The 25,788-nt window shown below is 32.8% G+C and overlaps 1 protein-coding gene and 1 long non-coding RNA gene across 3 annotated transcripts; one reads left to right on the forward strand and one right to left on the reverse strand.

Annotated features, from left to right (window-relative positions):
* Positions 1-2,302: 2,302 nt before the first annotated feature.
* On the forward strand, positions 2,303-10,211 carry LOC132727492 (pleckstrin homology domain-containing family F member 2-like; the record flags this gene model as incomplete). 2 transcript variants are annotated; one of them, XR_009625362.1, is given in 6 exon segments in its annotated part: positions 2,303-2,428; positions 3,138-3,253; positions 5,868-6,012; positions 6,561-6,643; positions 6,901-7,618; positions 7,833-10,211. XR_009625362.1 is itself a non-coding variant. In XM_060713023.1 (5 exon segments), coding segments are annotated over 5 exon segments (494 nt in total), but the record flags the coding sequence as incomplete, so codon positions are not given.
* A 4,581-nt stretch (positions 10,212-14,792) lies between these two features.
* On the reverse strand, positions 14,793-24,805 carry LOC132727493 (uncharacterized). The gene is made up of 3 exons (XR_009625363.1): positions 24,720-24,805; positions 15,789-15,918; positions 14,793-15,183 (listed from the first exon to the last, which is right to left on the reverse strand). It is a non-coding gene; the product is annotated as an uncharacterized LOC132727493 (long non-coding RNA).
* Between the last annotated feature and the right edge of the window lie 983 nt (positions 24,806-25,788).

Genomic DNA, 25,788 nt, shown 5'->3' on the forward strand with positions numbered 1-25,788 from the left:
CTCCCTGCATTATTTTTCAGTAATTGCCCTTTGTTATTTTCAGCCATCAGTATTCACATAGGTTTCAAATCTGTAATCACTATAGCCATCAGAGTTTTCATTACCAAAAGACCTCTTAAAATGGAATTATTCCGCTCTACTACATATACATTCTTCCAATGAGTAAACACATTCGGCGGGGGATGGCCATGTTGACATGGCTCTTGTTACAATACAAATAGAAATTTTTTCATCCCACTCAACTCAGTTTCATTTGCTATGGAGGGTGCCAATTTATGTCAATATTATACTTTTAAATTTTAATACCTGAACAAATACTTGAGTATAATATGTTTACTAAATATAGGGAAAACTTTTTTGCATTTTTCTTAATTGTTTCTTAGTGTTTTTTGACAGTTTTTTTGTTTCAATTTCCTGTATTTTAAGTCAGGTAATTTGCAATATTGAGCACCTGTTCCGCATTAAAAATGTTCACTACAGTAAACTGTTATCATATAGGCAAAGACAGAATGAATACTGTTTCATAGGATTTATTTAAAATTGGCATGCTTTCAAGAATATGATTTAAAAAAAAATAATTTTAAAGTGAAAAAATCATTTATTCCAGTTTTTCAGTTTTCCACCCATAAATTATTATTCTTTGCTGATCATTATATTTTTTCCCATAACTCTTACATGGATTTTGTCAGACTCTAGTATGAATTATCGCCCTTTGTGATTTTGTTTATTACAAATTAAATGATAAAATGTCTTTTTTCCTATGACAAATTTGACTCTATCTTCTTTTTTTATTGTTCTTTTCTTAATAACAGTAGTTCCAAGTATTTAAAATGTGTTAGAGCATGTCAAGCATGCAGCTTATTATATGTTGTATGTTTTTTCAGATCATTATGGTAAATATTTTTTTCATTTGTGTGCTGTGAAACTTAGTATGTGTATTCTTTGAACTTTTATTACAACATTCAAAAGCTTCTTAATGAAGTATTAATTAGCTCTTTGGTTTAATGGTGATTCCATGTTACCCAGCTGTAACCATTTTCTCTTGAAACATCTATTTTATCTGCAGAGTAGAAGAAATAATTTTAAATCTATTAATTTTTCCTTCATTACTTAAAAGAAAATTCAAATCTGTTATGTTTGTTTAGTTAGCTCAGATTTTTGTTAAAATTTTAGAATTTTTTTTTTTGTAATTGATAATTTTTTTTTTATTTAGTCAAATTATTTTGTTGAATCCTCTAGATTAATGCATGTGCTAGCAAACAGATATTTGTTACAAATCTTATTTTTTATGACCAATTTAAGATTCATAGACATAGGTCATATAAGCTACATTTGTGTATATATCAGTATGGTAAATATAATTAATAAGATCTGACTAATTTGTATATTAGATAGTTTTATGTTTGAGTGTGGGTGTGTGTTGTTGTTGTTTTTAACACCTGAGGATTCTCCACCAGTATAGCTGGGATGTCCCAATATGACCTATACTGTGTTGGTGCGACATAAAAACCAACAAAAAACCCAAAAGGATCACTGAAGTTTATAATGAATTTTGAACTCTCTTTTTTTCCCCGGTAAATAAACTTTGTTGAAATAATATACTGACACTTTGGTGTTGAAATTGACAGTTTATAAGTTATGGTGCAAAAAATACAATCATTGTTTCTAAAAGATTTGTATTTTGTTGATAAATTTGTTTACTAACATCTTGAATCCACTTTGTAGGTTCAATAGCTTGTTTTTGTTATGCTCATACAAAGTAAATGGCAGCATGTGAAGAGTTAAGTTATAAAAAAGCGTGAAGGCAGTTTTTGTATGTTTATGGTTTAAAAATGTATAAATGGCTAGTGTTACAATCCAGGTGTAACTTTGTTTCACACAAAATATGACAGATTTCACTATTTTTAGTTTGAAAATGTAATCGTATTACAGAAGTAGAATTCATGCATATTTTGACAAGTTATTAGCAGTTTTTGGGGTAGTATATGTCTAAGGCTACATCAAATCACAACTATTTTACTTGTATTAGGACAGTTTTGAACTTGCTGAATGATAATACAAATCTATGCATGTGATGTTTCATATACAATATATGAATTGCAGAATTCTACTAAAGATTGTTTGACAGAATATAAAACGTCACAATTATCCAATGAAAAGAAAGTGACGTTACAAACATGCAGTATTAAAATGAACAATAAACATTGTACTGTAATAAATGTATTAATATAAAATTCTTTATAACTAATAACAAATATTTACTTTTATACTGTTTATTTATCGGTATTTTTTTTTTCTCCAGATTTAAGAAATGGTTGGAAGTTGATCAGTCCAAAGAAGTCATTTGTTGTATATGCAGCAACAGGGGTAGAGAAACAACAATGGATCTCTCATATCAAAAAATGTGTTTCTGACTTACTCCATAAAAGTAAGATAGTCACATTTATGTGTAATAGATTTAACCAAATTAAATTAATATATTAAAGTTCCCCATTGGCAGATGGTGAAGGTTGCTGACTTATTGCTGTGGTTGTAAATGCTAACAGAGACTCAAATCCTGACGGGGACTTGGGATTTTTTCATGTATTAAATAGAGCATATTAAATGAGTGTAAATTTAATACAGAATTTATTGAACAAGTAGAATAAAATCACATTTTGTAAGTCTCTGGTGAAACTTATACTTTTCAAGGAGTTCAATGAATTAAATAATTAATCTACATAAATATGATATTATATTTATGATATATCCTAAATAAGAAGGGTTTACATTTGAAAAAGAGTCTTGTTTCATTGGCATTCCTATTATGTAAAGCTAACATTAATGAGTAATTTTTTGGAACTAAAAGGACACTACAAATAGAAAGCTATTAACAAATAAAATAGGTTACCATTTTTTTGAGACTCAATTGGCAGATTTTTATGAAACTTGATAGGAATGATCCACAAGTTGGGCTGCATGAACATAGCTTTAGCAATACGTGTAGCTAGATATTATTATGCTTAATAACATCATGGCCATCTGAGCAAGAAATAGATTTATATCTACTAAATGTAAATAAACAAATTGAACTTTGAATTCAGATACATTTGACCTGAACATTTGACCTTTAATCAATCAATGTTTTGTGTTGTCAGGAGGATTGACACAGGAAGTGAACAGTGAGAATGACTCGCCTGTTTGGGTACCTGACTCTTCCGCCTCGAAATGTATGCATTGTAAACGCTCTCAGTTCTCTATGCTTAATCGAAGGGTAAGTGAACAATTTTACAATATTTCCTGATAAAATAAGACTAATCAAATTACATGAGAGGTGATTTATGTTTGTTTAATAATATTTTATTGCTCTTTGAATACAATTTAAGAACATTATTTCCACAAAACAACATTTTTAACAAAGGGCAAAAGGGTTGAACAACAAGTTCTAGTACCATTAGTAACTGTCCTTCCCTTAAGCATTATAAGATATAGAAACGAAAACATGTTTAAACACTATACACATGAGCAATTACAAATATTAAGACAGATACAAAAATAAAGTAGCAAATAGAATTCAACATTAAATTTAAAAGAAAAAATCATTTGCTAATCAATTTTTTAAATATGAGAGGTGATGACCTGGTGAATTAGATCGTCTACCTTTCAACCTTGAGATCATTAGAATCCAAATGTATTATGACTGTGTTACCTTATATGACAGTAGTATCAGCTACGTCTAGGAGTGTCTGAAAATTAGTTAAATTAACCGTCAGCTAAATAAGTAATCAAGCCAAAACAAAAGTTTGATCTCTCAAGTTTCAGTTAAAAAATTTTGTGTGGCTTTTTGTGTCAGTAATTAATGTAAAAGGTGTGCTGATTACCTTCTTTATTCTCCTCTTGTTGCTCAGTAATCTTGTTTTGACAAGGTAATAAGCTTTATTATACAGAAACGAAATTAGATGTTAATGCTTAATAAAAATGGTTAAAGCTCTATGGGATTAGGGTGTAAAAGAATTTATACTTTAAGTGTTGTAGATAGTCATATATGATAAAATAAACTTGGTGTTAACTAGATTGAGGTTCTACTTTTAAAAGGCATCAAATTGTATTGATGTATAAATTTTTCAAGAAAAGTTGGAGTTGAAGAAATGGCTTAAGTACAAGTGTATGTTTGAGAATATGTGTGACACTTTTCATGTTGGTCTTATAGTTTGTGAAGAAAGTTTTAAGCTAAAAGACATACTTTAGAATCCATTCTCTGAATCCACCAGTTCTGAGCAATGAGTGTAATATTCTTGCTCATGGAAACAACGACTTGCCCCTTATGGGGTTTTGAACCCCTGTTCATTTGATATAAAACTTTTTACCATTCTGCTGTAATCACCATATTTGCCTGCTATTTCAGAATTATCATTATGGTTATTTTTAATTATTTTTACACACTAGGTAAATTACTATGAAAGTACATGTTTTAGGCTAGCCATTATCATATAATATTTCAATCCGAGTATTTGATCATATTGAACTCGGTCTCAATTATCATCCAAAATGGCAGGCATGCATCTAGAGGCATGCCAATTATCATTATTTGCCAAGCATTACAAATACTCATTTCATTGTAATAAAAAATATAAATATAAGTCATGACGCTGTAAGAATATAATTATAATATTCTATTTGTCATATAGCCAAAATAAGAACAGTTTGTATTTTACAGGCGAGCCTTAGCACATTATGCGGTGCTCTTGTTAGCTCACCAGAACCGTATGTTCAGGGTGAGCTATGAGTATCAAAGGGGGATACTCCGGCGTCCGTCGTCATGCTTCAACAATCATCTTCTCTGAAACTACTGGGCAGATTTACCTCCAATTTGGTCTGTAGCATCCTTGTGACAGTCACACTTAAGTTTGCTCATCATGCCATTTTAATTGGACCCTTTAAGGGGTTAACAGAGCTAAAAAAAAAGAAAAACCTTTAAACATCTTCTACTACTAAATTAAATGATCACCAAAATTTTTCTGTAGCATTCTAAGGTAGTCTTGTATTAAATTTGCTCATTTTAATTTGATTGGCCCCTTTAAGGGTTCTCTAGAGCTAAAAATAAAAAAAAACTTCTTGACATCTTCTTCTACAGAACTAATTGATGGATGATCACCAAACTTTGTCTGTAGCATTCTTAAGTTTGCTCATATTAATTTGAATGGCCCCTTTTAGGGGCCACTAAAGCTAAAAATATTAATACCTTTAAAAGTCTCCTTCTGCAGAACTAATTGATGGATGATCACCAAATTTTGTCTGAAGCATTATTAGGTAGTGTTTTATCAAGTTTGCTCATATTAATTTGATTAGCCCTTTTAGGGGCCCTTAAGCAAAAAATAAAAAAAAACCTTCGAGAATATCATCTACTACTAAAATTATTGATGGATAATCACGAAACTTTGTCTGTAGCATTCTTAGGTAGTCTTTTATCAAGTTTGCTCATATTAATTTGATTGGCCCCTTTTAGGGGCCGCTAAAGCTTAAAATAGAATAACCTTTCAACATCATCTCCTACTGAAATAATAGATGGATGATTATGAAACTTTGTATGTAGCATTCTTAGGTAGTCTCTTATTAAGTTTGCTCATATTAATTTGATTGGCCCCTATTAGGGGCCACTAAAGCTAAAAATAGAAATACCTTTAAACATCTGCTTCAACAGAACTAATTGATGGATGATTACCAAACTTTGTCTGTAGCATTCTTAGGTAGTTGTTTCTTGTGAGCTACTCAGGGCCATCATGGCCCTCTTGTTTGTTTTTCCACAAAGTTGGAGAAGCAGCATGGATATGTGATGAAGTTGTATTTATAAATAAATTAAATATAAATGTATATGATATTTATTACAGCATCATTGTAGGAAGTGTGGGTTAGTTGTCTGTGATGATTGTTCTAGTAAAAGATGGCTGTTACCTCAACAATCATCTAAACCACTCAGAGTATGCCTTACTTGTTTCGGAAAACTTTCCAGCGCAAAGAACCCATCAGAATCAGGTTTGTGCAATTACAGTAAGATAAAAAGATCTTCTGAAAGTAGTGTAAAACAAACACTAAGTGAAATTTGAAACCTTTAGGTTTTTTTATTAGCTCCATTATCTTAAGAAGAAAAGTTGAACTATGGTCACAACCCTCTTGAAGGCGTTCGGCACTGGTTAAACTCTATGTTATGTCCATTTTCTCAGGAACTATGAAAGGTATTTACTTCAAACTTTGTGAACCCAGTACTTGTTTATCAAAATATAATGCCATATCAATAGACATATATTCCTGGTAATATTTTTGCAAAGTTATACACTTTTTTTACTTTGTTTGCCCTGATTTTTTTTTTTTTTTTGCACTGGTTATTATTTTTTTTGTCCATTTCTTGACAGATAGACCCTTTAGATTGAAGCTGAAAGAAGACATAGGAAAGTTTTAATATCAGCTTTCCAAGGATTAAATGATATATTTTTATCATAGTTCATTATGAGTGGATATACTGCTCATATTACAATGACTATATAGGATAAATATATAATACTGTTTCCATGGTGATATTACAGGTATAACAAACACACCAGATGATTCATCAGGAGAAGATACAGATGATGAGGATGATGATGCTGTATATCAAGGAATACCCGAGGTAATTAACCTTATTGATACAATTATTGTTGTACCCGAGGTAATTAACCTTATTGATACAATTATTGTTGTACCCGAGGTAATTAATCTTATTGATACAATTATTGTTGTAAGCTCAGTCCATCACATAGAAAAACCTTGCCAAATTAACTCAATAAATAGTCGAGAAGCCAATTATTACTAGCATCTTTCTCAGTAATGATTTAATTAAGTTGTTTAAGTTCTAGTTAAAACCTGTATTATTCTCATATTTTTCAGGACCAGTTCCAGACTTATGATTAACTGAGGGAACAAGAAGAAAATAAGCGTGATATGCTAGTTCTAATCTTACACTTCACTTGTAGACAAATTTACTTTAACACAATAGTGATTTTAGAACATCCTGTGAACATCACTTCAAATCAAAGATGAGTTGTATGAAAAACGAAAACAGGTTTCAAATTAATAGCAGATGTGAACATATATAGTTATGATTCTTTTCCTTTTATTTTCCTTTTGGATTTATTTTGTTTTTCTTTATTGCAATCATTTTCATGCAATTTAGGTTGTTACTAGTACCTGTTAATTTTGTTTACTAGAAAATAAAAAAAAATCTTATTGCTCTTTGAATTAAAGTATAAAGTATAAAATAATTAGATGTGCATGGGAGTGATTATCTGCACTAAAAGTATGTTAGTGTATAGCTGAAGAAAAGTTAGCCAGTGGAATGCATACATATAAGATCCTTTTAATTTAAGGATCAAATCTAGAACAAATAATGTAATTTGTCAGCAAAAAACAAGTAGAACTTTACAATGAACATTGCTTGACAATTGTTAAAAAGTTATTAACTTTATTGAGAAAAATTCTTACTTTATACAGTTTTTGTTTGTTTTTCAGTTGTTTTTTTTCGCTTAGCCTACTACCATTTCCATACTTAACATCCATGTTCCATCCATATTTTACCCAATTAAGAAAATTACTCTAGGCCATTAAGGTTCAGGGACTTTGGATTCTTTCATGTGAGGAAGCTATCCAGCTAGCTTACGGAACGTCGGTGGTTCTACTCAGGTACCTGTTTGTGCCTGAAATAATGCACGGAAGGGCACCTGAGGTCTTCCTCAACCAGTAAAGCTGGAACGTCGCGATATGACCTATACTGTGTCGATGTGACGTAAAACCCAAAACAAACAAACAAACAAACCATTAAGGTTATCAATAAGTTTTTACTTGATATGTTCAAACTAGTATTTAGGAATAATGATGAATGTTTTTACTTAAAAAAAACTAAATGTTATTTATTATTCTGATGAACTAGTTGGAAAATTAAGTTAATAAAACCCCAAAATAATGAAAATATCTTACTATCTTTCTAAAAAAAAAATTTTTTTTTTTTTCAATTTTGTTTACTTTTTTTTTTTTTTTTTTTTTTCAATTTTGTTTACCGGTATTTTTGGTCACTGAAGGTATGATATTTTTGAAGATATCAAAATCAAAGAAAAATGATAAGTCGAAATTTTAGGTCAAAAATGATCAACTTTAGTATGTAAAGTGTTACTGTTAGAAAATTTGCTCACTTTTTGAGGCATTAATTTCCTATTTTCATAAAAGAAAAACGTAAAAAAAACGTCTTGGGGGTTTGTTTTGTTACTCTTACTTTTTCATAGCACTTTAATTTAATGGCTGATATATTGGGTATTTGGTGTGAATATACCTTATATAAACCTCACCTTTGTTATGGATTTCAGGTCAGTTGAATGAAAGTCAAAGTTAGTGAGGATAGAAATAGGTTTTCCAACATTTTTTATAGTTAAAGATATATTTTTACTTTTTATGAACATTATCAGTGAAAAGGGAGTATTGTTGATACTGTTATTCATGTCAGCTTTTATGATTTGAGCCGCGTCATGACAAAACCATCATAGTGGGTTTGCGACCAGCATGGATCCAGACCAGCCTGCGCATACATGCAGTCTGATCAGGATCCATGCTGTTCGCTATCAGTTTCTCTACTTGTTAAAGAGTTGGTAAACGAACAGCATGGATCCTGATCAGACTGCACAGATTATGTTGGTTTTGTTGTGACGCGGCTTATTTATGTAAGCTTCTTTATAAAAATTATTTCCAGATCATTCCTAAACTCTTTTATTTTGTTGAATATATGTTCATTTGTGTACAGTTCTATATTTATAGAAATGAGTGCTAGGTTGAAGACAGAAGTCTGTTTATGTAATTTTAAGATGTCTAAGGAATCGAATTTGCAGGAAATGAACACAATTGACAATTTGCTTAAATTGCTATATTTTGTTGAATTATTGTATTTTTTTGTTATAATTTGTACTGCATGTTTACAAAAACAATCAATAAGTCGTGTATATTGTTTTTTTCTTTGCATTTGTTCACTCTGTTATCCTGCTTGTAATAATTGCATTAATAACTGTCTGACAACAGTCACATTTTTAACATAAAAATAATTGTGAATTACTTGTGGATATTGTATGTTAAAATTCTGTATCATTATTAAATGAAAAGGGATATGTCCATGTAATATGAAACAAATATGTGTTGAATATTGTATAAATTATTTTGAATTTGTCATCGTAATGAAATTGTCAAAGTAACAATAAGTTTGTATTACCTTTTGCAAAAGGTTATTCTTGTTTTATTATTAAATGTACATGAAAAAAAGACTTGTGATTAAGTGCCTTAATTTCTTGAATTTTGTAAGTTATTTGTCAGGGGGGAGTGCTTTTCTGTGGCGTAATATGCTAGAAACCTTTTATAAAACCTATGGAAAAGTTCCCACTTTGATTCCAAAAAATGAGAATTAAGTGTAATTTATGATGTGATCATCACTTATTAATTTCAAAGTGAAAGGTACAATTGAGCCCTCAGATGTTTGATGAATTTAATGAATGTCTCCGTATTATAGAGAAGAGCCACGATTCTGGTGTGTTGTGTCCCCTTTTTAACATTTGTACAGGGAATTTATGTGAATTATGTTTACAGAAATTTAAATAGGCTAGATTTTCTATTGGCTTAAATTCCCAAAGTACAGACTTAAAATGTTACGTTCTCTGTAGAATATATGCATGGTTATGTTTTGTGGAAAAAAACAAATGCATTTATTTCAAAAGCTCAAGTGTCATCATGTTTAAAAATGAATTTGATTTTATTGAAGTTTTGGTTACAACTGTAAAGAATGAAAGTGTATGCATGACTGATTGAATGAACTGTCAATCAACGAAATTTGTTTGATGTTTTTGAGAAACATAAATAATGCAGCACAAAATTATGTAGTCATATGTGTAATTTCTTTACTCTGTTGTTAAGTATTGAACTGTTGTTAATTTATTCTGTGTTTTATGTTAATTGTGAACTGCAGATATTGGTGTATATAGATGATTTATGTAACTTGCTTCTAATCTGCACATATTAAACTACTTCTAAAAGACCATATGATAATGTATATTTATCTATATCATTTATGCACATTCTTTTCTACACATTTAGAATATTTAGAAAGGATCTTAATTCTTATTTAATTATTATCTATATTTTCACGCAATAAAATATCGGCAACAGCATGACATCTGTTTTTGTCTTTATCATGACAGAAGTTTTTGAACTGAGAACAATTGATATCATAAAGTCTCATACGTCTAGTTCATTTTATCCTTTCCATGCTGTGAACTCTGAAACTAGAAATACTAGATATCAACAAGAAACATTGTTAGAAGATAGATCTCATTAACACTGGTAACAAACTGATTCTTGGTTCGAATCCTGTACCTGGACAAAACAGCTGTTTCAACATATGTAAAATCATCACCCCATTTGCCTAATCCTAATTCTATTTCCCGCAAAATAGCTGCATAGAGGTATTTAACCCCGGTATCACTACGGCGATACCCAATGTCCATACTTAAAACAACCTTGATGAACTCCGGGCCATCCATGCAGAGTGAAGTTGAAATTACGGATAATGCAGACAGTAAGTGGACGACGGATGACCTAACACGGTATTCAAACGCTGTTAAGTCTTCGATCAAAGAGATCATAAAAAGCTGAGATCCATGCTAGCACAGCCCCGGATGATGTCGGCAGAGTTCCCGGATGATCCCGGCAGAGCCCCGGTACGGTCAGATAGAGTGCCGACAATCACCGGTAGAGTCCCGGCAGAGCCCGGTACGGTCAGATATAGTACAGATATATCGGCGCTACATCCCGGTCTAAAAAACGACGATGCCAAATCTCCTAGATATTTTGCTTGGGTTAGGGCATTTGACTTTATTATTGTTTAAAGAAGACCTTACATGTTGGTTTTGTCGTGACGCGGCTCATATTATGGATCTTTAAGGTTGATGTAAAACCGTCTGATTTTCTTGAATCCTAATTTTTGAATAATATTCACAGATATTTTTAAAATTGGCAAAGAAATTTTAAGTGTTTTAACTCCTGATTCGCTATTGTAACTCTTACTCACAATAAAACTTATATTATACCATTGTGTCTTATCAATATAATGCCTTAATATTATCACACCTAAAACTTATCAGTGTCACCTCATTATTAAACCTATCATCAAACATTTTGCTATTTCCTAATTCGCTAGGCTCAAACGTAAATAAAATTTATACCCCATAATAAAGGCAATCGAAGGAAGAAAGAACAACACGTACATAAATTCACATTTAGGATTTGTTATCTACAATGCCGTATATATACATTACTAATACATGATCTTAGAAACAGCATACATGACATAAACATCTCAACGTTTCATAAATCGGTGTAATCTGAAATGACTTTCTTGACAATAATCTCATATCTTAATTATGAACAACAACATGGAAAACACACGGTTATGAACGTACTTTCCCTGTCAGTATGCTGCGAGTCGGCTGCGCAACCCTACTCCATCGTGGGGGGGGGACATAGAAGGAAACCAAAACTCAAGACCAGCCACCTTCCGTAAGTGTTCTGACATAATGTAATGAGAAAACCCATAAGAATACTATGTAAAATGTAATTAAAAGCCGAATATGTAAGCTCAATAACTGCACACCTTCCATCAATAAGTTCAGAACATTTACAAAAACGTATAAAATATGGAATCTCTTCTTATATACAGAATATAAAAATTGAAATCAGAAAAGTTCAAGGTATCTTATTTCACTAACTAAAGAATCGTTCTCCAAAATAACGATCATACTGGAAAAGTAGTGCATCTTATTCTTGGAACAAAATCTGAAAAATATAAACTAAATTAATTAACAATATTTTAGTTTAATTCAAACGTAACCAAAACGTAAAAAAACTTGACTGAATTAATAAAAAAATGCATCTTTATAATATCATTTACCATTAATACATTTTGTATTTATTAGTCAATTATATACCTTGCAAAATTATTCTGCAGTTGTAAGAATAAGCTTCACAATAAATATTACATAGAGGATATTTGTTTAGTTCAGTGTAAGATCGGAATATAGTTCACCGAGTGAGCACCAAAAGGTATATTTCACGAGTGGCGCAGCCACGAGTGAAATATGAACTTTTGGTGTTCACAAGGTGAAATATATTTCAATCTTACACTAAACTAAACAAATTTTCTTTTTATTACATGCAAAGAAACGTTTTAAAAAGACAATAAATCTAATAATTAATGAAAAGCGCGCCAAATAATAATGCAACGTGACGTCATTTACGACGTCACGTCATTAAGTTGGTACCCAGTACTGTGCACGCTGCTATTTCACTGAAACAACGTTAGGGGCTTAAATTCAAAACAGTGAAATTATCAAAGTGGTAATTTCACTGTTTCAAACAGTGAAATTACCCGTTTTATATCACTGATATATTTCTATAAACCACCGAAAAGCATGTAATAAGCCTCATTATTTGTCAATCCCCTTCATAACTCATAATTACTCCCTTTTATCCATATTACGCCACTTCATTCCTTTTACGCCTATTTATTTACCATTACGCTTCATTATACAAATTATGCTTCATTATTTGTCATTCCTCTTCTTAATTCATTACTACTCCCTTTTATCCATATTACGCCACTTCATTCCTTTTACGCCTATTTATTTACCATTACGCTTCATTATACATATTATGCCTCATTATTTGTCATTCCCCTTCCATTTATTAACCATTACGCTTCATTATACATATTATGCCTCATTATTTGTCATTCCCCTTCTTAACTCATTATTACTCCCTTTTATCCATATTACGCTACTTTATTCCTTTTACGCCTTTTTATTTACCATTACGCTTCATTATACATATTATGCTTCATTATTTGTCATTTCCCTTCTTAACTCATTATTACTCCCTTTTATCCATATTACGCTACTTTATTCCTTTTACGCCTTTTTATTTACCATTACGCTTCATTATACATATTATGCTTCATTATTTGTCATTTCCCTTCTTAACTCATTATTACTCCCTTTTATCCATATTACGCTACTTTATTCCTTTTACGCCTATTTATTTACCATTACGCTTCATTATACATATTATGCTTCATTATTTGTCATTTCCCTTCTTAACTCATTATTACTCCCTTTTATCCATATTACGCTACTTTATTCCTTTTACGCCTATTTATTTACCATTACGCTTCATTTTACATATTATGCCTCATTATTTGTCATTCCTCTTCTTTACTCATTATTACTCCCTTTTATCCATATTACGCTACTTTATTCCTTTTACGCCTATTTATTTACCATTACGCTTCATTTTACATATTATGCTTCATTATTTGTCATTCCCCTTCTTAACTCATTATTACTCCCTTTTATCCATATTACGCTACTTTATTCCTTTTACGCCTATTTATTTACCATTACGCTTCATTTTACATATTATGCCTCATTATTTGTCATTCCTCTTCTTTACTCATTATTACTCCCTTTTATCCATGTTACACTACTTTATTCCTTTTACGCCTATTTATTTACCATTACGCTTCATTTTACATATTATGCTTCATTATTTGTCATTCCCCTTCTTAACTCATCATTACTCCCTTTTATCCATATTACGCTACTTTATTCCTTTTACGCCTATTTATTTACCATTACGCTTTATTATACAAATTATGCCTCGTTATTTGTCATTCCTCTTCTTAACTCATTATTACTCCCTTTTATCCATATTACACTTCTTTATTCCTTTTACGCCTATTTATTTACTATAACGCTTCTTTTTATATTACGCCTCATTATTTGTCATTTCCTTTCATAACTTTTTTAACGTTATAATACTCATGTTTGCCCTATCTGATGAGAGAAAATTGTTTTAATTTCTAAAGCATAATGTGCCTTTAAATATATTTTCATAATTTTCATGAGTGAGGGCCTCCTGCTTTCAAACATTGCTAACATTGTGATCATCATAAGTATGCTAAATTTGAAACCTCCAAGTTTTTATTTATATTTGTGTTTTCCGAGATTATCAAAGAACACTCAATATTAAGGACCAAAATGGATAAACTTTTCCTCCTGATTTCATCTCTTTTATCTACCTATACCCCATGTAGCTTATTAACATCTTTATTTGAAATTACGTCTCTTTTTCACACAATATGCTATAAACCTCCCTGGTCTTAGTGAACCATATCGAGCTCATTACGCCTTTTTTCTAACTAACCACCTTACCGAGGAAAATGCATAATAGTGAGACGTAACGAGCAATATTATGAGTAATGATGTGGCGTTACCTATAACTTGTAATTGTATCTCACCGTCTTTACGTATTGTCATCATTACGCTTCATTACTTTACTTTGACATAATGGTTTAATATTTCTTTACCATAACAATTTAACAATGTTTGTAAATCAAAACATTCATTATACCCTATTTGAAATAAGTTTTAGGCATTCTGTATTAAGTCTTTAATAGTCGGATATTGTCGAGGAGAAAATGCTATAAAACGCAGAGTTAGAGCGCTAAAAATAAAGAAAGTCATTGAAGTATTGATAATTAGACGTAATAATTATGTGGCGATAATAGGGAGGCAAAAAGAGTTGAAATTTCAACGAGACAAAGTCTGTTTACGGAAACATTTCGTAGTCACATGACAAATACATGGATTCTGGCTTAGAAAATACTTAATAGCCAAAACTGCTAAGAAAATGTTCAAAATGATTCTGGATTACAAAAAGTACTGATGCTGTTTACCTGAATTCACTACTTCGACAGGGTCTTCAAAATAAAATCAGGTTAACCAAAAGTATATTCAACAAAGTCAATTATATTAATCATTTTATTTATACATGTATTAGGGAAATACATTAAGGTAATTTGATTTTTTCTCGCGCTCTGATTCCAATGTCCACAGTGAGCGTCCCATAAGTGACGGTGAGCCGTGACAAATTTGCGTGCACATGTCGCTAGTGTCCGTAGTCTTACAGAACGTGGAGTTACAGAAAATATACACGCTGTTATGAGTCTGGGGGAATTCAAATGCACTGAAGACAAACCGGGTCTCGTGTGTTCCTTGTGAAAAAATATGAGTTTCGGGATCTACCACACATCTGAAAAAAAAAATGAAAATGTTCTTAAAAACAGATATAATAAGAAACGGATAATGTCCATAAAGAATGCAGTTAAACCTGTGAACACAAGAACTGTAGAGGAAAAACCAAACACGGCCACTATACACAGGTTGTCTTTATTTGGAGGTACTTTTGTTCTATCTAATCAATGAAGGTTTGCGAAGGGTGGCTTTTATTTACAGGGTGGTCTTTATTTGGATGTCACTTTTTCACTTTGAACGTTTGTCAAAGAGTGGTCTTTATCAAAAGAGTGGTCCTTATTTGAAAGGTGTTCTTAAACACATGTTCGGGTGAATGTGATTTATCATATCAACTAAAAAAGAAAATAAAAAGCGAAGCATGTCTTGAAAAATTGTGTTTGTTCATGAAACTGTTTATATCACAAATAATATAATATTAAAGAAAAATGCGCCGAAAGCAACGACATTTTTTGACGTCATTTATAGCTGAATGACGTTTACTCCAAAAAGGGCTCTTTTTGCGTGGCCGGTCACATGAATAATTCAAAAAGTAATCAGACAACCTTTTTATGAAGAAGCGTACCATCATTAAGATTAAAATTTGTAGAATTTCACAGGTCTTACCCGTTTTGTATTAAAGGATATGTTACTCTTGCATCCGCATTAGGATCAGGTTTTGTGTAACATATATGAAGACGCATCTTCACCTACACATCATCAGAGTTTGTTGTAACCGCAACATACACATTGTCGCCTGTATAAAACAAAGAACTCAGATACTCACTTGTATATTACAAGTAAAACAAAGAAATATGAGCCGCGTCATGACAAAACCAACATATAGTGGGTTTGCGACCAGCATGGATCCAGACCAGCCTGCGCATCCGAGCAGCTGATTAGGATCCATGTTCGCTTACAAACCTTATAACAAGTAGAGAAACTGATTGCGAACAGCATGGATCCTGATCAGACTGCACGGATGCGCAGGCTGGTCTGGATCCATGCTGGTCGCAAACGCATTACGTTGGTTTTGTCATGACGCGGCTCATTTATCAATAAAAAAGGGGAAACATAAATGCATTAAGTCCTTCGTGATGTAATGAACTTTGATTCTGTACTCTCTAAGGTATTATTTTCAATTAAACTAGATGTATTTTAGAAATAATTGCACCTTAATTGTATCATGAATAGTTAACATTTTAATTTTTAATAAGAATCCGCGCCTACTTTAAATGCAATTTATATGAATATTCTACCGACGGAAAAGCAAGCACTGTTTTTATATTAATGTGTTACTCATACAGTATTTTTCATCCAGAATGCTTTTCAATTTTCAGGGTATACAAGCTGATGATTCTAACAAGCCAGTTATCCCTGTGGTAACTTTTCTGACACCTCTTGCTTGAAACTCTCAACGTCAAAAGGATCGATAGGCCGCGCTTTCACGGTCTGTATTCGTACTGAAAATCAAAATCAAGTGGGCATTTGCCCTTTTGCTCTACGCGAGGTTTCCGTCCTCGCTGAGCCCACCTTAGGACACCTGCGTTACCGTTTGACAGATGTACCGCCCCAGTCAAACTCCCCGCCTGACAAGGTCTTCAGAGCGGGTCACGGGCGCCGACAGAGGGCGCTCGTACTTCATCAATAACTTAAATAAAGTTTAAATCAAACAAGCCAACGCAAAGAACTATATTTTATACGAGGCAATGCAAAATTAGAGCAGTATGTACACTTCAGTCACTCAACAATATATTGTACAGTAGCTTTATGTTTATTTCTATCTTGTAATCAATGGGCTTCCACATGTGCAACAAAATTGCACAGTTAAATGAGGTTTCTATACATATTCGGTGTCCTTTCAGAATTATACGAATTTGTCACATTGATTTTTAATTGCCACATTTTTGGACGTTATCTCAAGAATTTGCTTCCGATATTTTAATGTTGAATTTTACCTATATATTGCTTATACTGACGTCATAAACAATTGTCGTTGTCATTCCTGTCGTGTATACGTGACCCTCAATATTTACATTTTACTAGGAGTCAATTAGTCAATACTGATATACTGGTATGCGTATTTCTGTTTTAAGCGATTTAAAAGTATCGTGTAATTTAACATAATTAATGAGCCGCGTCATGACAAAACCAACATAATGAGTTTGCGATCAGCATGGATCCAGACCAGCCTGCGCATCCGCGCCGTCTGATCAGGATACATGCTGTTCGCTTACAAACCTATGGAACGCCATAGCTGCCTTATATTCACTCTTATCAAGTCGTGATGTCCTTTTGATAAATGACGATGTCGCTTTATAGATGGTGCTATGGTTTTGAAAGATGGTGATGTTATTTTCATATATGGTGATGTCGTTCAGATAGATGGTCATGTAATTTAGATATATGGTGCAGTCAAGTTATAAACGGTGCAGTGGTTTTGATATATGGTGATGTCATTTTAATAAATGGTGCTGTGCTTTCAATACTTGGTAGAGTCTATTTGAAATATTGTGCTGTAGCACTGATCGATGGTGTTATCGTTTTTACATATGGTGATGTCGTTTTGATAAATAGCGAAGTCGAATTGATAGATGATGCTGTAGTTTTGTTAAACGGTGTTGTGAGTTTTAAAGATGTTGCTGTAATTTTGATACCTGGTGATGTCGTTTCAATAGACGGTGCTGTGAATTGGATAAATGGTTATCTCGTTTTGTAAGATGGAGCTGTGCTATTTATAGATGGTGCTGTCGATTTGATAAATGGTTATGTCGTTTTGTTAGATGGTGCTGTGGTTGTTGTAGATAGTGCTGTAATTTTTATAAATGGTTCTATTGTATTGTTAGATGGTGCTGTGCTATTTATAGATGGTGCTGTAATTCTGATAAATGGTTATATCGTTTTGTTAGATGATGCTGTAATTTCGATAAATGGTTATGTCGTTTTGTTAGATGGTGCTGTAATTTTGATAAATGGTTATGTCGTTTTGTTAGATGGTGCTGTAATTTTGATAAATGGTTATGTCGTTTCAATAGACTTTACATGTACCTCATATAGACTTTATTTGACGGCTTGTCGACCCCCCCCCCCCCTTATGAGGCCTCAGGCAGTAAAAAATGCCCTATTTAAGCCCTAGACACTGTTTTTCGTTTGAGAAATGTTGTTAAAAAGTGACCATATTTTCGGCGCCGCCCCCATCAAAATGGTACATCAAGGGGTTGTCAGAAAGGGGATGTGCCCCCTTCTGTTGGGGGGGGGGTTGAAGGGGGCGGCAGTCCCCCTCATCACCAAGAAAATTTTGGACATGTGACAGGCTTAAATGGCCTCAGGCCGATCGTAAGGTAACGTGTAACCAACGCTGAAAAGCCTTTTGCTCTATCTCAATCCATTGAGAAGTTGCAGCACTTTGAAAATAGTTTTGATGGAAAAAAAAAACAATGCAAAATAGTGATTTTTGGCAATTTTGAGACGTTCCCCCTTTGCCAATTTTACAGGAAGTTTAAGATTGAGCATGCTGTTACATGTACAGAGGCTATTGTCCAGTCAACATTTGTGCCAATTTCCATCAGTATCGCAGCATTTTTCATAGTTCCATAGCAATTTGAACTTTTAACAGGAGGCTTTCCAATGAAAACGGCCATTTTTGACAATTTCCTCATCAAGAAAAGGGTTAAATGTTTTTCTCTGTGATTAATAAATTAAAATTAAAGTTGAAATGTTTAACTGGTGGAAAACAAGGGAAGCAATTTTGAAAAACCTTGGAATGGGTAACTTGTGGACAATGTTTGAAAATGAAAAAATCCCGCCTGATTTTGTCTGCAAATTATCTATGCAGGCAATGAAATACTTGGGGATAAATAACTGTCAAGATGTGATGAAGCTCAGATAAGAGTGTATAGAATTTGGCGAAAAAACGTCTCCATTTTTTAATATAACCAATCAAAATGTTCCGGTAAACAAACAGGTCATCTATAAATAGTTCATCATCATCGTAATAAAAAATCACAGAACCATACATCAAAATAGTATCACCATGTATAAAAAAAAACATCACCACACAGCAAAATAGCATAACCATTTATAAAAAGAACATCACCATATATCAAAATAGTATAACCATTTATAAAAACAACATCACCATACATCAAAATAGTATCACCATTTATAAAAACAACATCACCATATAGCAAAATTACAGCACCATTTATAAAAACACCAGCACCATATATAAAATGACACCACCAGGTACCAAAGTGACACCACCATATATCAAAACGAGCTCACCATTTATCATTACTGCAGCACCATGTATCAAAACAACAGCACCATATATATAATTACATCACCAATAATCAAAATGACAAAACCAGCTAACAAAACCACAGCACCATCTGTCACAACGACATCACCATTTATCAAAACCACAGCACCATTTATTAAATCCACAGCACCATTTATTTAAACTACAGTAAAAACGACATCACCATTTATCAAAACCATAGCACCATTTACTTAAACTACAGCACCATCTGTCAAAACGACATCACCATTTATCATAACCACAGCACCATTTATTAAATCCACAGCACCATTTATTTAAACTACAACACCATCTGTCAAAACGACATCACCATTTATCAAAACCACAGCACCATTTACTTAAACTACAGCACCATCTGTCAAAACGACATTACCATTTATCAAAACCACAGCACCATTTATTAAATCCACAGCACCATTTATTTAAACTACAGCACCATCTGTCAAAACGACATCACCATTTATAAAAACCACAGCACCATTTACTTAAACTACAGCACCATCAGTCAAAACGACATCACCATTTATCAAAACCACAGCATCATTTATTAAATCCACAGCACCATTTATTTAAACTACAACACCATCTGTCAAAACGACATCACCATTTATCAAAACCACAGCACCATTTACTTAAACTACATGACCATCTATCACAACTACATCACCATTTATTGAAACCACATAACCATTTATCAGAACCACAACACTATCTGTCAAAAGGACATGACCACTTTAGAAGTGTTTATATAAGGCAGCTATGGCGTTCCATACAAACCCTATTACAAGTGGAGAAGCTGATAGCGAACAGCATGGATCCTAATCAGACTGCGCGGATGCGCAGACTTGTCTGGATCCATGCTGTTCGCAAACCCATTATGTTGGTTCTGTCATGACACGGCTCGTATATGCATCTTTAAGGTTGATGTTAAACCGTCTGATTTTCTTGAATCCTTATTTTAGAATGATATTCACACACGGTGCATATCCATATCGGTACCCTCTTTGCGAAATCTGCTGAAACGGTACCCTCTTTGTACATGCACAGGCCATTCTCTGCTCAAAACAAACCAGCGATGGATAACAAGCCAGTAAAAAATCATTGTAATAAGGAAAGGAGGTATGACACGTGGAAAAGATGTATACCACGGAACACTAGAATGTTTTATCTATGTGCTGATTTGTCATGTGCCCGTTTTTCATGTACTGCAACTTCACAATAAGCTACAAAAAATCAACATGTCTTACCTCGCCCATCACCTCGACATACTTTTCGGGCTGAAATGAACCTGTAGCTTGATTATATATGCATCATACATATCTAATATGTTCATTTACATATCATCTTCGGACAAATGGCAGTACATTGTCAAAAATAATGGTAAAATTCATAAAAACACCCTACTTTCAGTTTTGCAGCGGCACGGGCTACCTCTCTTCATTTGATGTTTTATATCACAGGTACCCTCTCATTTTTTAACACATAGGTATACTCAATGCACGACATATGCTTTTAATTGCGTTAATCGTTAAGTATGTAATATTTACATAAATAAAGAAATATTACATACCTAACGATTAACGCAAATAAAAGCATATGTCGTGCCTTGAGATAAAATATATGTGAAAAAAATTGAGAGGGTACCTGTGACATAAAAATTCAAATGAAGAGAGGTAGCCCGTGCCGTTGCAAAACCGAAAGTAGGGTGTTTTTATGAATTTTTCATTTATTTTTGACACTATACTGCCATTTGTCCGAAGATGATATGTATATGAACATATTAAATATGTATGATGCATATATAATCAAGCCACAGGTTTATTTCAGCCCAAAAAATATGTCGAGGTGATGGGCGAAGCAAGGCATGTCGATTTTTTTGTAGCTTATTGTGAATTTGTAGTACATGAAAAACGGGAACATGACAAATCAGCACATAGATAAAACATTCTAGTGTTCCGTGGTATACATCTTTTCTACGTGTCATACCTTCTTTCCTTATTATATTGAAATTTTACTGTATTGTTATCAATCGCTGGTTTGTTTTTAGCAGAGAGTGGCCTGTGCATGTGCAAAGAGGGTACCGTTTCAGCAGATTTCGCAAAGAGGGTACCGATATGGATATGCACCGTGTCACAGATCTATATTTTTAAAATTGGCAAAGAAATTTTGGATTTGGGTCAATATATATGATCGTCTTGACCCTGTAAAGTAAGTTTGCTTTCTTCTTTTGTGGTTTGTAACATCATTAATAATAGTACATAGATATGTATGAGTATTATATTTGAATGTCATAAAAGACATAATATACGACTGATTGAGACAGAACAATGAGTTCAAATATAAAGACATTAATTTGCTTATCTATAAAATATTTCAAGAGCGCAAGTATTTGTATAATTTGCCTCATTTTTTCGCTGCAATTTGGTAAAACTTTTATTTTGACGGAGAAATGATTTCAAATATAAAGAAAATTATTCGCAAATCTATTAGATGTTTCTCAAGTGTGCAAATATCTTCATGATTGTTTAATTTCTATGCGGGTTTTACAAAATATATATGTGTACCATACACAGATAATGGTTAATGCAATGAAGCATTGCAATTGTGTTCAATGTTAACGGGTCACATGTTAGAAAGAAAGCGACTTATTGTTATAAGATTAAATTAGTATATAATGGGACGGATAATCCGACGATTGTGTAGGAGGTATACAGGTAATGCACGATGTAAAGTAATCTAGTATATATGCGTAATGAGCTAATAAAAAGAGTAATAATCTGAATGAGGCGTAATGGTGATATACTGATTATGTAACGTTATGAGCTTTATAAGGCGTAATGAGGTACATAAGGCGTAATGAGCAAAAAAGATGCTTAGCAAGCTTGTTAAGGTGTATGGATCTGGAAATATATAGGCGTAATAAGCTAGATTCATAGGGTACCATATCAGAAAGTTTTGAGTTAAATATATGCATTTATCTCCTAATAACAACGTCTGACCCCTATCGGGAAGATATACATTTTCATTAATGACCGACAAGAATCATAAAGAGAGTCGGGAACATGTTTTTTTATGTATATTTTAGGTGGAACTAGAGTGTGATGTAGCTCGGACAGATACTCTTAGCAACAGTTTCCATCCCAACCGAACAGTTGTACATCATATTCCTCATATCACCAGCAACACCCACTACACGTCACAAGTTAAATTATTTGCAGATGGTACTTTCTTTAACGAAATAAGTGGAAATCCCCTTTCGCTAAAAACTGGTACGTTTCGCTCTTTGTATTATTAACATTGTCGACAATTACTCAACTATACGCAAGATTGCTATCTGAATAATAATGTTACAGTTGTAACAAATGATTTTGTTGTGTGTTTATTTTGTTTTCGTGGTAATCTCTTTGATTAAGCTGTTGGGTTTGCTAACTTCGAACCACTTGCCCCTCACCATTGTGGGTTCGAAACCCGTCATGGACAGCCTTTTATATACGGCCATATAACCTGTCGTCAACCATCTTTATAACGAATTTATAATACAGCAAGCATCATTTTTAGAGAAAAAAGTAAGATTTCTTCATGAATCGACAGCAGCCGTGTATACAAAACTATGTAAACGTCATGATTATCCAATGAAAAATGACGTTACAAACGTGCAGTATTATAAAGTTTTACATACAAGGCTGCTGTCGATATCATGAAGAATCAAGTTATATTTACAAATAGCCGTTTATATATGGCCATATAACCTGTCAACAATCTTTATAACTAATAATATACTTGTAAATACTTGTACTTAAAAATACTCTCTTTAATTCAAACGAAATCAGTTCATAATTTCTGTCGCAGTTGTTTTTTAAATAAAATATCCATTAAATAGGCATAATTTATATAGGGATTTTTAATCCAATTTTACTATTAGAAAAAAATGGCACATTTAGTACTTAGTCCTGGGGTAGCAATGTCTGGCTATACATCTTACTACCACATCCATTCTCTTTTATTTAGGTCATTAACATTATTAAATCCATATTCCATGCATAATAAAAAACTATAGTAGAGACTCTGCACAAAAGCACCGTTTGGGAGACAAAGATTTTGGTTGCTGCCGTAGTGAGGGTGTATTAATGAGACGTATAACAGACGTGTTCTAGTAAAACAAATGAGCCGCGTCACGACAAAACCAACATAATGGGTTTGCGACCAGCATGGATCCAGACCAGCTGCGCATCCGCGCAGTCTGATCAACATCCATGTTGTTCGCTTACAGACCCTATAACAAGTAGAGAAACTGAAAGCGAAGAGCATGGATCCATGCTGGTCGCAAACGTACTATGTTGGTTTTGTCGTGACGCGGCACAAATCAAATGCAATGTAACACGATATTGAGTGTAGTATTGACATAATTCATAAATTTTATTTTGTTATTTCAAAGAAATATTTAATAATTTTAAGCTTTATCTTTACGACTAATTTTACTGCTTAAATGAGGTGAAACACGTTGATGAGGCGTAATGATGCAGCGTAATGCGGTGGATGATGTTTAAGTGTATTACTAGTATTTAGGAGACAGAATAATTTTGATGCGAAAAGGGGTAATAATGACGGGAATGAATACTGAGTTGAAATGTGTAAAAAGAAAGAGGCGTAATGAGCTACTTGATGTGAATTAGTCAGAAAATATGTAATATGCACACACAATGACATTGACCTATCCGCAATGACATTGATCTATTCGCAATGACATTGACTTATTCCGATGGTCATGCTCACAGGCGTTAGTTACATAATCAAATATTTTACATAATCGGCCGATATGATATATGTATATTAAGATACTGTATAAGGCCCCCAATGGACTTTCGTTCAGTTAAGAAAAAGAGTTTGTTTAAGGAACGTATGTGGAAATTTTAGCCGTTTTCTGTTTATTTCGTAATTGTGTGTCTATACATGAATAGAATGGACGTCGAAAACGACATGGATTGAAAATATTGGCATTTTGTGAAAGTTTTTTCATTTCTTTAATATTTGAGAGATTTTAATGAAATAAAAAGCTTTAACGCTTGGATGGATCCTTTTAAATGGTGACGAAAAGGAGATAACTGTGATTTGGTCGTTTCTTGCAGCAGTGGTCTTGTTTGTTCGGCTTGATGTTTTTGTTCTGTTAGAGACCGTATATCTTATTATAGAAAAAGTTTGTTTTAAGCCCCTGTGGTCATGATGCATGCGATTGTAACCTGAGTATTCGAAGCAGTTCACATTTCGACATTTGCCCCTGACTGGAAAGACAAGCTTCTGTCAGCTTTGTACAATACCGGTAGTCTGAAATGTAATGCAAGATAGAAATTAAAACAATTACAAGTGCAATTATGATCAGACGTAATGCTATGAAGCGATCTTATAATGAGTGAAAGTGATGTTTGTGACGTACTATTAGTGACAAAATATGCAAAAGATTTGATAGTAAGGAGGAGTAATGATGATGATGAAGCTAAAGATTATGGGATACATTTTATGACACGTTTTAAAAAAGACAAAATGAGGTAGGTGATATTTGAAATTTTACGCGTTTCGATAGTATAGCGTAAAATGTTTGTCTTTGCGTATCGCTTTCTATACAGTGATTTGTCATGTTTTTCTCGTGCTTAAGTCGCAATGAACGGTTAATGTATAATGTGTACTGGTCATTCTACCAGACGTTTTCGAGCAGTTAACATATCCAATTTCATATTGAATAAGGTTTTGCTTTTTTACAAATTCACTGATGTATTGAGAATATTTTTGATGTTTATAATAGTATACGTCAAACGCTAGATAAATGAGGTCCAGCATTTAGCGATCTTACAGTTGGCAAACGGACACAGGTTCTCAGTGTTTTTTCATTTAAAAAATAAAAATAAATGTTTTTTATCTCTAAGTTTCCTGGCCGAGTTAGATCGCGTAAGCGTGCCTGACTAAATTTGTTGGTATTAAAGCATTTCATGGTTGTATTTTTTTTTTTTAGCAATTCTTTCGAAGGCAAAGGCGTATACTATTATCATGTAATAAATATTTTGCAAGACCAGAACAACTGATATAATAATAACGTGTTTAGATTACGTGTTCTTTCCATTGTTATCAATTGTGTGTTAAAATATTGCTTTGTCTTAAGCCCGGTTACTTGATTTGCTCATCAAATAAACGTACCCCGTCTGGTCATGCTAGTATAGTGTTTGTTGTTATTTTAGTTAAGGAAAGACGTTATAATCTAGTTAAGGGAATAAAGCGCATTAGTAATATCAATTTGATAAATTTATTTTAGCCAAA

The sequence above is a fragment of the Ruditapes philippinarum genome, unplaced genomic scaffold, assembly GCF_026571515.1.
Source record: "Ruditapes philippinarum isolate M1 unplaced genomic scaffold, ASM2657151v2 ctg13156_1_1_1_1, whole genome shotgun sequence".
Classification (NCBI taxonomy): Eukaryota; Metazoa; Mollusca; class Bivalvia; order Venerida; family Veneridae; genus Ruditapes; species Ruditapes philippinarum.